General features: G+C 48.6%; 2 protein-coding genes across 6 annotated transcripts; one reads left to right on the plus strand and one right to left on the minus strand.

Annotated features, from left to right (window-relative positions):
- Window positions 1-42: 42 nt before the first annotated feature.
- Mettl23 (methyltransferase 23, arginine) lies at window positions 43-6218 on the minus strand. Its single transcript, XM_021176254.3, has 5 exons — window positions 5989-6218; window positions 1421-1525; window positions 630-867; window positions 469-553; window positions 43-372 (listed from the first exon to the last, which is right to left on the minus strand). The coding sequence occupies exons 1-5, from the start codon at window positions 6070-6072 to the stop codon at window positions 207-209; spliced, it is 678 nt and encodes a 225-aa protein (XP_021031913.1). The 5' UTR covers window positions 6073-6218; the 3' UTR covers window positions 43-206.
- A 77-nt stretch (window positions 6219-6295) lies between these two features.
- Window positions 6296-12364, plus strand: Jmjd6 (jumonji domain containing 6, arginine demethylase and lysine hydroxylase). Of its 5 annotated transcripts, none has more exons than XR_015044922.1 (7): window positions 6296-6698; window positions 7037-7425; window positions 8430-8716; window positions 9279-9414; window positions 9889-9982; window positions 10653-10791; window positions 12033-12364. XR_015044922.1 is itself a non-coding variant. In XM_021176250.3 (7 exons), exons 1-7 carry the CDS (start codon window positions 6570-6572, stop codon window positions 12162-12164), a joined length of 1263 nt encoding a protein of 420 aa, XP_021031909.1. In that variant the 5' UTR covers window positions 6296-6569; the 3' UTR covers window positions 12165-12364. The 5 variants fall into 5 exon arrangements, 3 of the variants coding, with proteins under 3 accessions (XP_021031909.1, XP_085685528.1, XP_021031910.1); XR_015044923.1 differs by lacking the exon at window positions 12033-12364 and adding an exon at window positions 11283-11370; XM_021176250.3 differs by having other exon boundaries at window positions 9279-9376; window positions 9894-9982.
- The last annotated feature ends 393 nt before the right edge of the window (window positions 12365-12757 follow it).

Consider the following 12757-nt stretch of genomic DNA (forward strand, 5'->3'; position numbering starts at 1 on the left):
TTCAGTGTCAGTGTGGTCCTACTTTAATGATTGGGAGCAGTCTTAAGTCCTTTTCAATGTTTAATTTTGTTAAAGTTATGTTGAATGCTACCCTAGGCATGACATCACAGCCATAGGCCTACAGAATTGACCATCTTCGTACCCATTGAGTTTCCTCGGATAATCCATTTTGACACTGTCCCAGAACATATTGAGGTACAATTCATTCAGAAACTGTCCTTTGCAAAGGAGATGATCAGCATTTCAACAGTATGTCTTCCTGGAAGGGTAGACTCTGCTATGTCTTCCTTGTCGGCATCAAAAGACTCCAGAGGAATGTGCACACATTTCATATCCCACTTGTAGAGCAAGCCTTCAAGTGACCAGTCAGCACTTAAAAGAAATAAATTGTTTTTTTTTTTTTTTTATTCTATGCTTTTTCTGTTTTACTGTATTGCTATAAAAGCAGCTAAAATTGTCCATACTCACCTTCTGACCTGGTATGTAGACCAAAATTGAACTTTTGGATTCTTCTGCATCAGGAAGTATACTGTGGCTAAAATGCTTTCAAAGTCTGGGAGGGGTAGGGTGGTTTTTTAAGTGAGTTTTCTAAGATACATCCAGCCAAGTTTGCTATAAATTATACTTACCTTCTGGTTCAAAGAACACATCAGATCCAAGAATGATGTCTTGTGGTGGCAAAGACAGAATGTCCTTTGATATGTGGCCCCATGTCAGTCCTACAACTTGGACCTGTGGCAGGTTATTCATCTGGCAACTTTGCCTGCAGATATCCAGACAGTGAGGGAACTCTGAGCTGTCAGATAGGATGACTTTAGCACCACACTTGGCAGCCAAAATCCCTGGAAGGCTCACTCCAGCTCCAACCTAAATGAAGATGGTATTTAAGAATAATTTAGCTCTCCCACCCCAGATGAGATAGTTTGCATATTCTAGCTAGGCTGCCTTTGAACATCTGCTGCCTGTCTTCATCTGAAGACTGGGACTAAAGGCATAACACTACCCCTGGCAATAGGCAGTCTGGGTTTAGAAGTTAGTTAATGGTTAACTAAATTGCTAAGGAGTAAGTACTTAGGCTGGGCATGGTGGTGCACGCCTTTAATCCCAGTACTTGGGAGGCAGAGGCAGGCAGATATCTGAGTAAAAAATTACTTCAAATTTGTTGAAGGACTACTTCCAGGCTTACAGGTTCTGGAATAGAAAATAACCTCACTGCATGTAGTGCCAGAAAACGTGACTTGGATTAGCCACTTACACTACTCTGCTGCTAACTGGTATTCCATTTACAGCTAAAATTTCCAGACTGCCACTTTAAAAACATACTTTTCCCAGTTCTGAATTTCAAACTTTGCCAAACCGATTAATTTAAATGCATGAAGGCACAGCAAATATAACCCAGTATTTTGGTAACTCTGGTTACCTCTAAGACAGCTTTGTCTGGTAGAGATCTTCTGTGAAACCACAGGTATTGGGCCAGGACTACAGCACAGGGCCAAACATACATTCCATACTGGACATGCAGGACCTGCAAAGAAAGTTCATCACTAACATACATTATTACCATGACACTCCTGGCCTGCTCTAGATCACGACTAGCAGGTTCTGAAACCAATGTAGCCCAGGCTGGTCTTGATCCTGCCTTATTCTCTTGAATGCTGGAATTACAGTCATATACCACACCATACCTAGATTGAACACAGGTTTTGTGTATGGGTTTTGTCTGTACATATATATGTATGTATATGTATGAGCATGCCTGGTGATTCTGAAACTAGCTCAGGTCTCTGAAAGAGCAGCATCTAAGCCATCTCTCTAGCACCTCCGCAAGCATTTAAAATGAGAAGGGGCAGGATGACTTTTTGGGCTAGAGTGTACACTGTACATATTACATACTGGACAGTCATGTGCAAAAATGAGTATCTTGTTGGACATAAAGGCTACAACAGTAAAGCAAGATGTGAGGTTATAGCAGCAGGAGACAGGGTTGCCCAAACAAGTGCCTTTAGTCTGGCTACAGCCCACAGGCATAGCAGATCGGAGTTTTATTGGCCCACAGAAGTTTAGAATTCTAACAAGATGATACTAGAAGGTAAAACCAAAAATGGCTATCTTTTTTTAAAAAATGGCATATGTGGAAGCCAGAGGACACCTTGTCAGTTATCTTCACCTTGTGGGATATTGTGGTGAAGTTCAGGTCAGGCTGTCCAGCCTATAGGCAAGTGTCTTTACCTAAGCCATCTTTTCAGCCTTATTTGGTTTTTTTTTTCAAGACAGGGTTTCTCTTGTGTGTAGCTCTTGATTGTTATGGAACTCTGTAGACAAGACTGGCCTCAACTTCACAGAGAAACACATGCCTCTGCTTCCAAGTGCTGGAATGTGCCACCACTGCCCAGCTTATTTTTGGTTTTTAAGGCAGTAGTCTCCTGTAGCTCAGGCTGGCCTCACTGTGTAGCCTAGGATGACCATAAGCTTTTCATCTTCTTGGCTCTACTTGCTAAGCACTAGGACTGCAGCTAAGTGCCAACACCCAATTTTATGACGTGCTGGGAGTCAAACCCAGGCCTACATATGTGCTAGAGAAACCCTGTTCCATCTGACCCATGTCCCTGTCCTATCTCATTCCTAAATCTTGGAAGACTTTCAACTCCTGCCTGACTTGGACATTCCCTGCATGTCCCTCAGGAGGGGGCATGTGTGGGGCTGAATTTTAAAAAACAAAAAGAGAATCTTTCAGAATGTGGTTCCCACTTGTAATCCTATCATATAGGAGCTTCCTATATGCATTGTCAGAAGTTCAAGGCCAAACTGGACTACATACAAATCAAAGGGCAGCCAGGGCTAGACTTCTAGATCCTGTGTAAAAACAACCAAAACTCCAAAAGCAAACAATTAGAATCTGGGGAGCCTTTAGAGGAAAAAGATGCTTCCACAATGAGCCTCCCTCACCAACTACTCCAGATCCAGATGTGTGATGTCACATGACCTACTTGTCAGGGCTTCAGTCTCAACTACAGACACTGTCTCCATAGGGTAGTTAATATGCAATGCCAGGCACAAAGCACTGAATATTAGCAACGGAAATATAAGCCTTCTGCCTGTGTTCTGGAAGAAGGGGTGCCCTGATAGACTAGCAAACAGGGCAAAGCTTATCAAAGCTGTAAAAGAATGAGAGGGCCAAATTTACTCTAGGGACTGAGTTTACTCATTCAGTCCACTAACAGCACATGGATGGGTATGGTGGTAAACACTGGTCACTCCAGCACTGGAAGGAAGGGGGGCAGACGGGAGGGCCCCAAACTCAAGGCCAGTCAGGCCAAAATGTCATGACCCTACTTAAAAATAATAATAGGGATTGGAAAGAGCTCTCCTTTTCCAGAGGATCAGGGTTCAATTTCCATCACCCTTATGGCAGCCAGCAAACATCTGGATCTTCTGTTCCAAGTGGCCTCTGAGGACACATGTAGGTGGTGCTCAGACATACATACAGGCAAAATACCTATAATCATAAAAAGCCTATGTAGTGATACTCCCCTTTAATCTCAAAATTGAGAGGCTGAGCTACTTAGATCTCCATGAGTTCAGTCAGCCAGGACTGCATAGACTTTGATTAAAAAAAGAACAATAAACATAAAAATAAACTTTATTTGGGGAGCAGGGAGGGAACGTAATACTGAGGGGTGGAGGGAAGAAGAATGAAGAACACTAGAAAATGAATGATGGAAAAAGCCAGAGAAACATTGTTTTGTTTACTTAAAATTACAAGTGTGTATATGCATATACTTATGCACTTGATGTAAATGAAGTCACAGGGCAAAAATATAGACCAGATGGAAGATTCAGCAGTTCAAAGCTTCCTGCTCTTCATTTTCGAGATGAAGTCACTGTGCAGACTATGTTGGCCTCAAACTCCAGTGATCCGATTGCCTCTGCCTTTTGAATGCTGGGATTAGAGGAGGGATTAAGGGCATGGGCCATCAATCCCAGCAAAAAATTAATCTGTAAATAAAAAAATAAAGCAGGGGATGGTGGTGCATGGCTTTAATACACTTGAGAGGCACAAGTGGGCAGGCCAGCCAGAACTACATAATGAAATCCTGTCTCAAAAAACAAATATCAGTACCTAAGTATGAGACGCTGACTTAACATATATACACATGTCTATAACACAATGGATTGGGCTTTGAGTAAAGGCCTGGCCTGGTAGACTTTACCTTTGAGTACAATAAAGGCCCAGAGAAGGATGTTTCTAGAAGAAATGCAGATTTGTGTATTAAAAACCCCGGGGTTCTTTACTCATATGGAGTATCTTTACTCCCTAAATTTGGAAGGAAATTCAAGAGTTTTTGACATGAAGACATTTGGAAGCTACAGAAACAAGTTCTGTTTTGGGTCTGCCTCTTATGTGGTTTCCCCTGCAACACTGACCTGCTGAGAAAGGACAAACTGTAAAAACAAGGAGTACACGGGAAAGCCAAGATCCCCTTATCCCTAGACTAGTCTCTCACCCAGTGAGGGTCAAATTTCAGTACAACTAACAAAATTCGCTGTGGCAAAGGAGCAGAGTTCTTTATATAGACACATTTCAAACCAGAATGTTCTATGGTTTTATTTACTAAAACAAGTTTCTTAGAAATTCCTTAAACAGTCGGGCGGGGTGGCGCACGCCTTTAATCCCAGCACTCGGGAGGCAGAGGCAGGCGGATTTCTGAGTTCGAGGCCAGCCTGGTCTACAAAGTGAGTTCCAGGACAGCCAGGGCTACACAGAGAAACCCTGTCTCGAAAAACAAAACAAAACAAAACAAACAAACAAACAAAAAAGTTCCTTAAACAATTTAACTTCAGATGTTACCAAATCATTCATATGGCTATTAAGACACTCAAGTGCAGTGTTCTGACTTATGAAGTCTGTGCCCCATGCCTTCTTGTCCTTTTCCGAGGTGTCTATTAACGCCCAAACTTAAATCCAGGTTATTAGTATCTTCCAACTCTGCCTCCCGCTGATTTGTCCTGAAATAGTTCTCTGTAGTACACAGCCAAGAATCTCTTCTCTAATGTTAGAGGCCGCTGGGAGGGCGGAGGAGTACACCTTTAATCCCAACACTCCAAAGGCCGAGGCACGCTGATCCCTGAGTCCAGACTGGTTCACAGAATGAGTTCCCCAATAGCCAGGGATACATAGAGAGACCCTGTCTCAAAACAAAATCTCTGCTTCACTTGTGTAGAAGTCTGGGGAAAAAAAACGAGGACTGCTACAGGTGGCAGCATAGGGCTATACCTTCTGCTCCCCCTACTATTGCCAGGGACACCTACCTACCTATGGGCCAGCTGCCTACATTACAACACGAAAATCCTTTGTAAAACCCGACTATCTGGGTAGAGCTACTCAGTTTTAGAGTAGCTATGAGCTCGGAGGGAACAAGCCAGTGCCGATGTATAAAACTTTATTGGGGTGTTGGAGACAGGTATCCCTGGTCCCAAAACTTAAACAGAGCAAAGATTACCGGGTTTGGTATAAACTCAAAAGCACAGCTATTATCTATCGTGTATGGATCTTGGATTCGAGCCCCGGCACTGCTTAAGCCAGCATGGTGGCGTACACTCGTAACCCTAAGAAGCGGGAAACGGGGGTTCAAATTCAAAGCCTGCCTGAGCTCAGAAATAAAACAGAAAGAGAGTTAGGGCTATCCGTGGCAGAGGTTCAATCAAGAGTACCCGGAGGTTTGCGTGTGGGGACCGGGAGGCCGTGTTTGACATATTGACAGATGCTTTCAAAAGAGTCCAAAGTTAGCATCACGGTACAAGACAGCCACTTTCCTGGTGGAATTCAGTGAACTTCCTGGCACGGTCCTTAAATGTGTCACTGGAGCGCACTTAACCCCTCACCGGGCTTCACACCAGACCTGGTGCTAATGAACGAAGCCGAGAACTGAAGGACACCCCACTCCCGCTCCAACCAGGGGGCTCCCACGTGGGTGCCGCCGCACGCACCTGCGGGACGCGGACCTCCAGCACCGCCCGGTCGCCTCCGGGACCTGGCTCCTCCCGGAACCGAAAGCGCTGGGTCCCGGCCATGAGGCCGGGCTCGCACGGAGGGGAGTCCAGGGACGCCGGGTCAGGAGGCGGTCCTCAAGGAGGGCCAGGCTGGACACTGTCCAGAGCAAACACAGGAAGCGGGAGGCCACAGCGGGCCCGGCCGGAAGGAGACCGCGGGGAAGCGACGCGCAGCCGGAAGTGTTGCGTAGGCCAAAGCAGGGAGGGGCAGGGCGTCGGCGACGCGACCTTCCCAACATGGCGCCCAATTGGCGCGCATGAAGGCGGATCTGGCAGGTCGCTGAGGCCAATGGCGGACCGCATGAGGCGGTGGGGCGGGGAGGAAGGCCGCTGTTCGCCCAACCCGAAGCTCCGGTGGCGGCTGGGGAGTGAATCTTCTGGAAGGCGACTTTAAAGGCGCCGGGCCGGAGCGAAGGGCGTCTCGGGGCCTCGCCAGCCGGGGAGGGAGGGTGCGTTTGGTGGCAGGAAACGCGAGCCGCGTCGGGGTCGGGGCGGAACCGGACGGCGAGCGGCTCACGATGAACCACAAGAGCAAGAAGCGCATCCGCGAGGCCAAGCGGAGTGCGCGGCCCGAGCTCAAGGACTCGCTCGACTGGACCCGGCACAACTACTACGAGAGCTACCCGCTGAACCCCGCGGCCGTGCTGGTGAGCGGGGCGCGGGTCCCCACGCGGCGGCTGCCCGCCTTCCGAGGGCCGCTGGTCCCACGATGGGGCCCCGCAGCGCGGCTGTCAAAACTCGCTCGGTCGTGGGAGCTTCGGGCCCCTCCCTCCCTTGAAGGGGTGGCTCCGGGTGCGACGTGCTCGCCCGCACGCACGTGGGCCTCCTTCGGTCCCTCCGTCCAGGGAGGAGCAGAGGCTCGTTCCTTGCTCGAGTGTGCCATTGCTCACGGGTGTCTTTGCTAATTGGCCCTGTGGGACACCTTTATCCGCCACTGGGCTTGTTCCAGTGTCCTAACGGGACAGGTCTTTTGTTGTTCCCGCAGGATAACGTGGAGAGAGCTGATGCCTTACAGCTGTCGGTGAAAGAGTTCGTGGAGCGCTACGAGAGGCCGTATAAGCCCGTGGTTCTGCTCAATGCACAAGAGGGCTGGTCCGCACAGGAGAAATGGACTCTGGAGCGCCTCAAAAGGAAATACCGGAACCAGAAGTTCAAGTGCGGCGAGGATAATGACGGCTACTCAGTGAAGATGAAGATGAAGTACTACATCGAGTACATGGAGAGCACCCGCGATGACAGTCCCCTTTACATCTTCGATAGCAGCTATGGCGAACACCCCAAAAGAAGGAAGCTTTTGGAAGACTACAAGGTGCCCAAGTTTTTCACAGATGATCTTTTCCAATACGCGGGGGAGAAACGCAGACCCCCTTACAGGTAAAGTATTTCACGTTAAGTGTTCAAAAACCATGGACAGTGACAGGCAGTGGTATTTTTGTGAGGCCAGCCTGGGCTACAGAATGAGTTCCAGGACAGCAAGGGCTACACAAAGAAACCCTGTCTCCAGATAAACACACACACACACACACACAAATCCACAAACCTTCCAGAGTGTAAGGTTAGCAGAACTCTGTCTAACCTTGTAAAAGCCATGAAGGTCTTCCCTACACATGGACCTGTTTATGGTCCTACTTCGGAAGAAGGATTCCATGGGGGATGGGGAGGCATCTGGATTCCTCCAGGGCAGTTTTGTTTTTAAAAGTAAAACTTCATGCATGTATGTGTTGTACCAGTCTGTGCCTGTTGGTTGAGGTCAGAAGAGAGGGTCAGAATCTCAGGAGCTGCAATTATGGATAGTTGTGAGCCATCGGGATCATGTGAGGTTCTAAGAATTGAACCTTGGTGCTTTGGGGAATTGAGGTGTTCCTAACCTGAGCCGTCTCTGCCCAGCCCCAGGGCATTTTAGTGCAACCACTGCTTAATCAAGGAAGTTTTATTTCTATTTTTACAAGTGTGGTTTCTTATACTGACTCTCTGTAACTCACTGTGTTACCAGGTTGACCTTAAACTCACAGAGATCTGCCTTCTAAGTGCTAGACATTAAAGATGTTCAATATTGCACCAGGCTTGGTTTGGGTTTTTTGAGATAGGGGTCTCTGGTAGGCCTTGAAATTACAGATCCACCTGTGTCTGTCTCCAGGATGTTGGTATTAAGAGCTTGGGCTACCACACCCAGTGGATCGATAAAAGTCCAGCAGTAATTTGCATCAGTCCATTATTTTTTCTGTTAGACGTCAGTTCATATATAGTTCACTTAATATTGTATACCAGAATGTAGAGTCTCTGAAGACTGCATGCATGATGGTGTATTATAGACATTTGACTTCTGTGTCACACACATTTCAGATTACCTCTCATGGCTTCATGTTTGCATCCTGTAGGTGGTTTGTGATGGGGCCGCCACGTTCTGGAACTGGGATTCACATCGACCCTCTGGGGACCAGTGCCTGGAATGCCTTAGTTCAGGGTCACAAGCGGTGGTGCCTGTTCCCAACAAACACACCCAGAGAACTCATCAAGGTGACCCGAGAAGAAGGAGGGAACCAACAGGATGAAGCAATTACCTGGTTTAATGTCATCTATCCCCGGACACAGCTTCCAACCTGGCCACCTGAGTTCAAACCCCTGGAGATATTACAGAAACCAGGGGAGACTGTCTTTGTGCCAGGTAGACATGACTAGGAGAAACTATGCCTGTTCTTCCCAGCTCCGGCTCGTCCGTCCGGACTTGTCCTGTATTGCCATTTTGGAGTAGAATCATAGAATGAGACAGAAGGGCCCTTTTTATCTGTTGGGTGTGTGCACTCCCTCCTGTGGCGATAGAGTTAGGGACTCAAGTCAAAGGGAGAGCACCTCCATGTCCCACATACCTGTGTCCGAGTAGTAGTCCAAGTTCTGCCTGCTTTCCCTGGCTTTTTGCTGGAGTGAGTGCAGAACTGGCTGGGTTCAGTTGGAAAATTCCAAGCAGCCAGAACTGGATGGATGCAGTTTCAGCAGTGAGAGTTTCAAGGCTAGGGGTCCTCCTAGAACCTTTGCTTTTTCAGTGTTGGTCACAGCTGGGTCCCCCCCAGGAGGCAGACAGTCTGTGTTCCATTGCTCGCTCAGCTCTGCCTTCCAGGGCCCGTCCACAGTGGAGAGAGAGCACAGGTTGGCCTGTGCCGAGTTAGACCCCAGGGTGTCTGCATCTGCAGGGCTGATCGTCACTGAGTTCTTCGTTTGTTGGATTTCAGGGGGCTGGTGGCATGTTGTCCTCAACCTTGACACCACCATTGCCATCACCCAGAACTTTGCCAGCAGCACCAACTTCCCTGTTGTGTGGCACAAGACGGTAAGAGGGAGACCAAAGTTATCAAGGAAGTGGTATAGGTGAGAAACCGTTTATTCCCTCTGCTTTGTTCCAGCTCTTTCCCCAAAGAGGAAAAGGGAAGCGGTCCCTGCTGCCGTGCTGTGTGTGGGGACAGCCGCGCCTTGCTGACCTGTGGGTAGAGAGGGCCCAGGTCAGGGCTAGTCGGCAGGGAGTCTGCTAGCCTCCAGGTGGCAGCGTGTGTGGGTACGTGCGGCTGGCTCTGCATGTGTGGCCAACATCACAGTCAAGACATGGCCACAATTGGGATTGTTTCTTATTTTTTGTGCTGTTTTCTCCTTTTTTCTTATTCTTTTTATTCTTGTTTGTTTGTTTGTTTGTTATTTTTAAACATAAAAACTAGCACTAGCCAAAACAACAACAACAAAAGCCTTTGTTGAGGTTTTTATTTTCCCTGGAAGCATTCATTTGAACTTATACCTTCAGTTCATGTGAGGTAACTGCCCTGGAGACTTAGCTCCTCTGTTTATCCACAGAACAGATACAGCACGGGCAGCGGCAGTGCAAGCCACCCCCAGCCACCCCGTGCCACTGTGTCCCAACCCTGACCTGGAGGGACCAGCTCTCGGGGTAAGAGAGGGATTCTGGCTTGCTCAGTGCGCTGCCTCCCTGCTGAGAGGCCAGCAAGGGTGGTGGCTGCTATTCCCCTGACTCTCGGGCATGAGGTCTACTTACTCTGCCCTGTAGGCCACTGTGCTGCAGAGAGGCCACAGCATACAGCAGGTCCTTTGTCGCTGGTCACAGTGGATGCCAGGTTAGGGTGCTGCTGGGGAGGGCTACTGCTATTGGTCAGCTCAGTTTCCCTTGTGTGTGAGACAGCTTATTTCTTAGAATCTAATTATCTCTGCTCTTACTAGTATAATCTAACCAGCTCCCACCCCCCCTCACTAGCACCGTGCTTTGGGAAGGAAAGGCTTTTTTCAAAAAAAAAAAGGAAAAGGAGCCAGAAAAGATTTAGGGAGAAAAGTAGGAAAGGGGCTGTTTGTCTCAAGGCAAGAACCTTAAGGACCTCGGCCTCCAGAGGTGTGTGGCTGGTGCTCACAGGCGTGTGGCTCTAGAATGATGTTTTCCTTCAGTGAGTGTGGACAGCCTGTGTGGTCTGTCCCAGCCCAGTGGTGCCACCTGGAGCCACTTCCAGGTGCCGGAAGCAATGGAGGCTTTCTTTCTGAGTCCGCATCACCGAGAGCGGGTGCTGCCAGCAGCTGTCACAGCCCTAAGAACAATGCCTCTTGCCCTTCAGGATCTTGAAGCAGGAACACCCTGAGCTGGCAGTCCTGGCTGACGCAGTTGACCTCCAGGAGTCCACAGGCATCGCCTCTGACAGCTCCAGCGACTCTTCTAGCTCCTCTAGCTCCAGCTCGTCAGACTCGGACTCAGAGGTGAGGCCCTCACCAGCCCAGGCCCATCAGTTCAAGGGCAGCGGAGCAAGTGCAGTGTCCTCACTCAGGACAGGTGCCGCCCTTCCCATGATGGCACCCATTTACAGCAGCTCACACGCGTGAGCTCGTCTGCTGCAGAGGTGCCCCAGTGTGTGAAGGTTTGTGAAACGGTGGCCTTGGGATCACAGGGATTAGAGTCTGTTTTGACTACGCACGGAGCCCTGGGTACAAATTTCCCTGTGGATGGTAATACGTAAGTCTAGAAACAGGCAAACCCGGTGACCTGCTTTAGTTAACAGCAGCTCAAGGTGGTCTGCCGTGACAGAAGGATTGCTGCTGGCGCCACTGTGCTAGTGTGTCTAGCCTAGGAAAGTCCTGTGCTCGACGTTCCATAATTCAGAAAAAAGGGAAGAAGGTCTTATCCACATGGAATTCTTGTTTTGTGGTTTCAGTTTTGAGGGGTTTTTGTTTTCTGTTTTTTTCCAAAACAGGATTTCTCTGTGTCACCCCGGCTTTCCTGGACCCCAGTCTGTAGACCAGGCTGGCCTCGAATGCTGGATTAAAGGCATGGAACACCACGTCTGGCCTTTTTTTCTTTTTTTCTTTCTTTTTTTTTTTTTTTTGAGTCAGGGTCTCTGTACATACCCTGGCTGTTGTGGAACTCACCATTCAGGCCAGGCTGGCCTTAGACCAACAGACATTCACCTGAAGCTGCCTCCCAGGTGCTGGCATTAAAGGGTTTTTGGTTTTGGTTTATTTGTGTTTTTGAGAGTGTCACATTCTGGCTGTGGCTGTCCTGGAACTCACTCTGTAAACCAGGCTGCTCTTGAACCCACCGAGATCCGCCTGCCTCTGCTTCCAGAGCGCTGGGATTACAGGTGTGCATCACCACACCCCGCTAGGTCTTTTCTATCTTAACGTTTTGGTTTGCAGTGTCTCTATAAAGAACATTGTTCCTCTGTAGACAAACTTCACAGTGAATTTTGTTGTTTAGAAGAGAGGAAGTGCTCTTGGCTGCCGTGCTCTCTCTCCAGCACCTACAGCTTCTGATGTTCCATTGACTTACTACGTGTGTGCCTGTACATCTAAGTATTTACTGTAGCAAACACACGGAGGCAGAAAGTGACTTGAAGGAGTTGGTTCTCTCCTACCAAGTGAGCCCCAGGGATTGAGCCGAGGTCCTGAAGCTTAGTGTCAAGTCCTTGTCCTGGCCCTGAATTGTTTTTCCTCCCTGTGTCCAGTGTGAATCTGGGTCAGAAGGTGATGGGACAACACACCGCAGGAAGAAGAGGAGAACCTGCAGCATGGTGGGAAATGGGGACACTACTTCCCAGGATGACTGCGTGAGCAAAGAGCGCAGCTCCTCCAGGTGACCACATGTGGCCGCTGTCTGTGCCAGGATGTGCTTGCAGCCAGGCTTGGGGGGCTGATACCCAGAGAACAAGGACACTCAGATGGGCGTTGGTAGTATGTGGTGCAGTGGCTTTTCTCTGTGGTCATGTCTTAGGGGCAAAGGCGTGTGGATGGTGCCAATGAAATCCTTTACCTATTTAATAAAAACGGATACATTTTATACTGTGGACAGCTTTCCTTGGGGCGTGCCATAGTCTCCCTGGGGGTGCGAGGGGGTGCCTGCTGCTGTGTATCCTGTTGGGGGTGACTAGAGTAGTAGGGAATTACTGGAGCAGTCGTCCTCTCTGAAGGCTGAAGAGGCTTCCTGTATAACATCTTTTTTTCTTTCCCTTGGTTTTTCGAGACAGGGTTTCTCTGTATAGCCCTGGCTGTCCTGGAACTCACTTTGTAGACCAGGCTGGCCTCGAACTCAGAAATCCGCCTGCTTCTGCCTTCCAAGTGCTGGGATTAAAGGCATGCACCACCACGCCTGACTCTGTATAACATCTTAATCATTCCTCTAGACTTGTTTTTCTGTTTCTTTTTTTAAACAAGATTAGTTCTAAGTAAGCCA

Source organism: Mus caroli, unplaced genomic scaffold (assembly GCF_978045245.1).
Source record: "Mus caroli unplaced genomic scaffold, Mus_caroli_1 scaffold_13, whole genome shotgun sequence".
Lineage (NCBI taxonomy): Eukaryota > Metazoa > Chordata > Mammalia > Rodentia > Muridae > Mus > Mus caroli.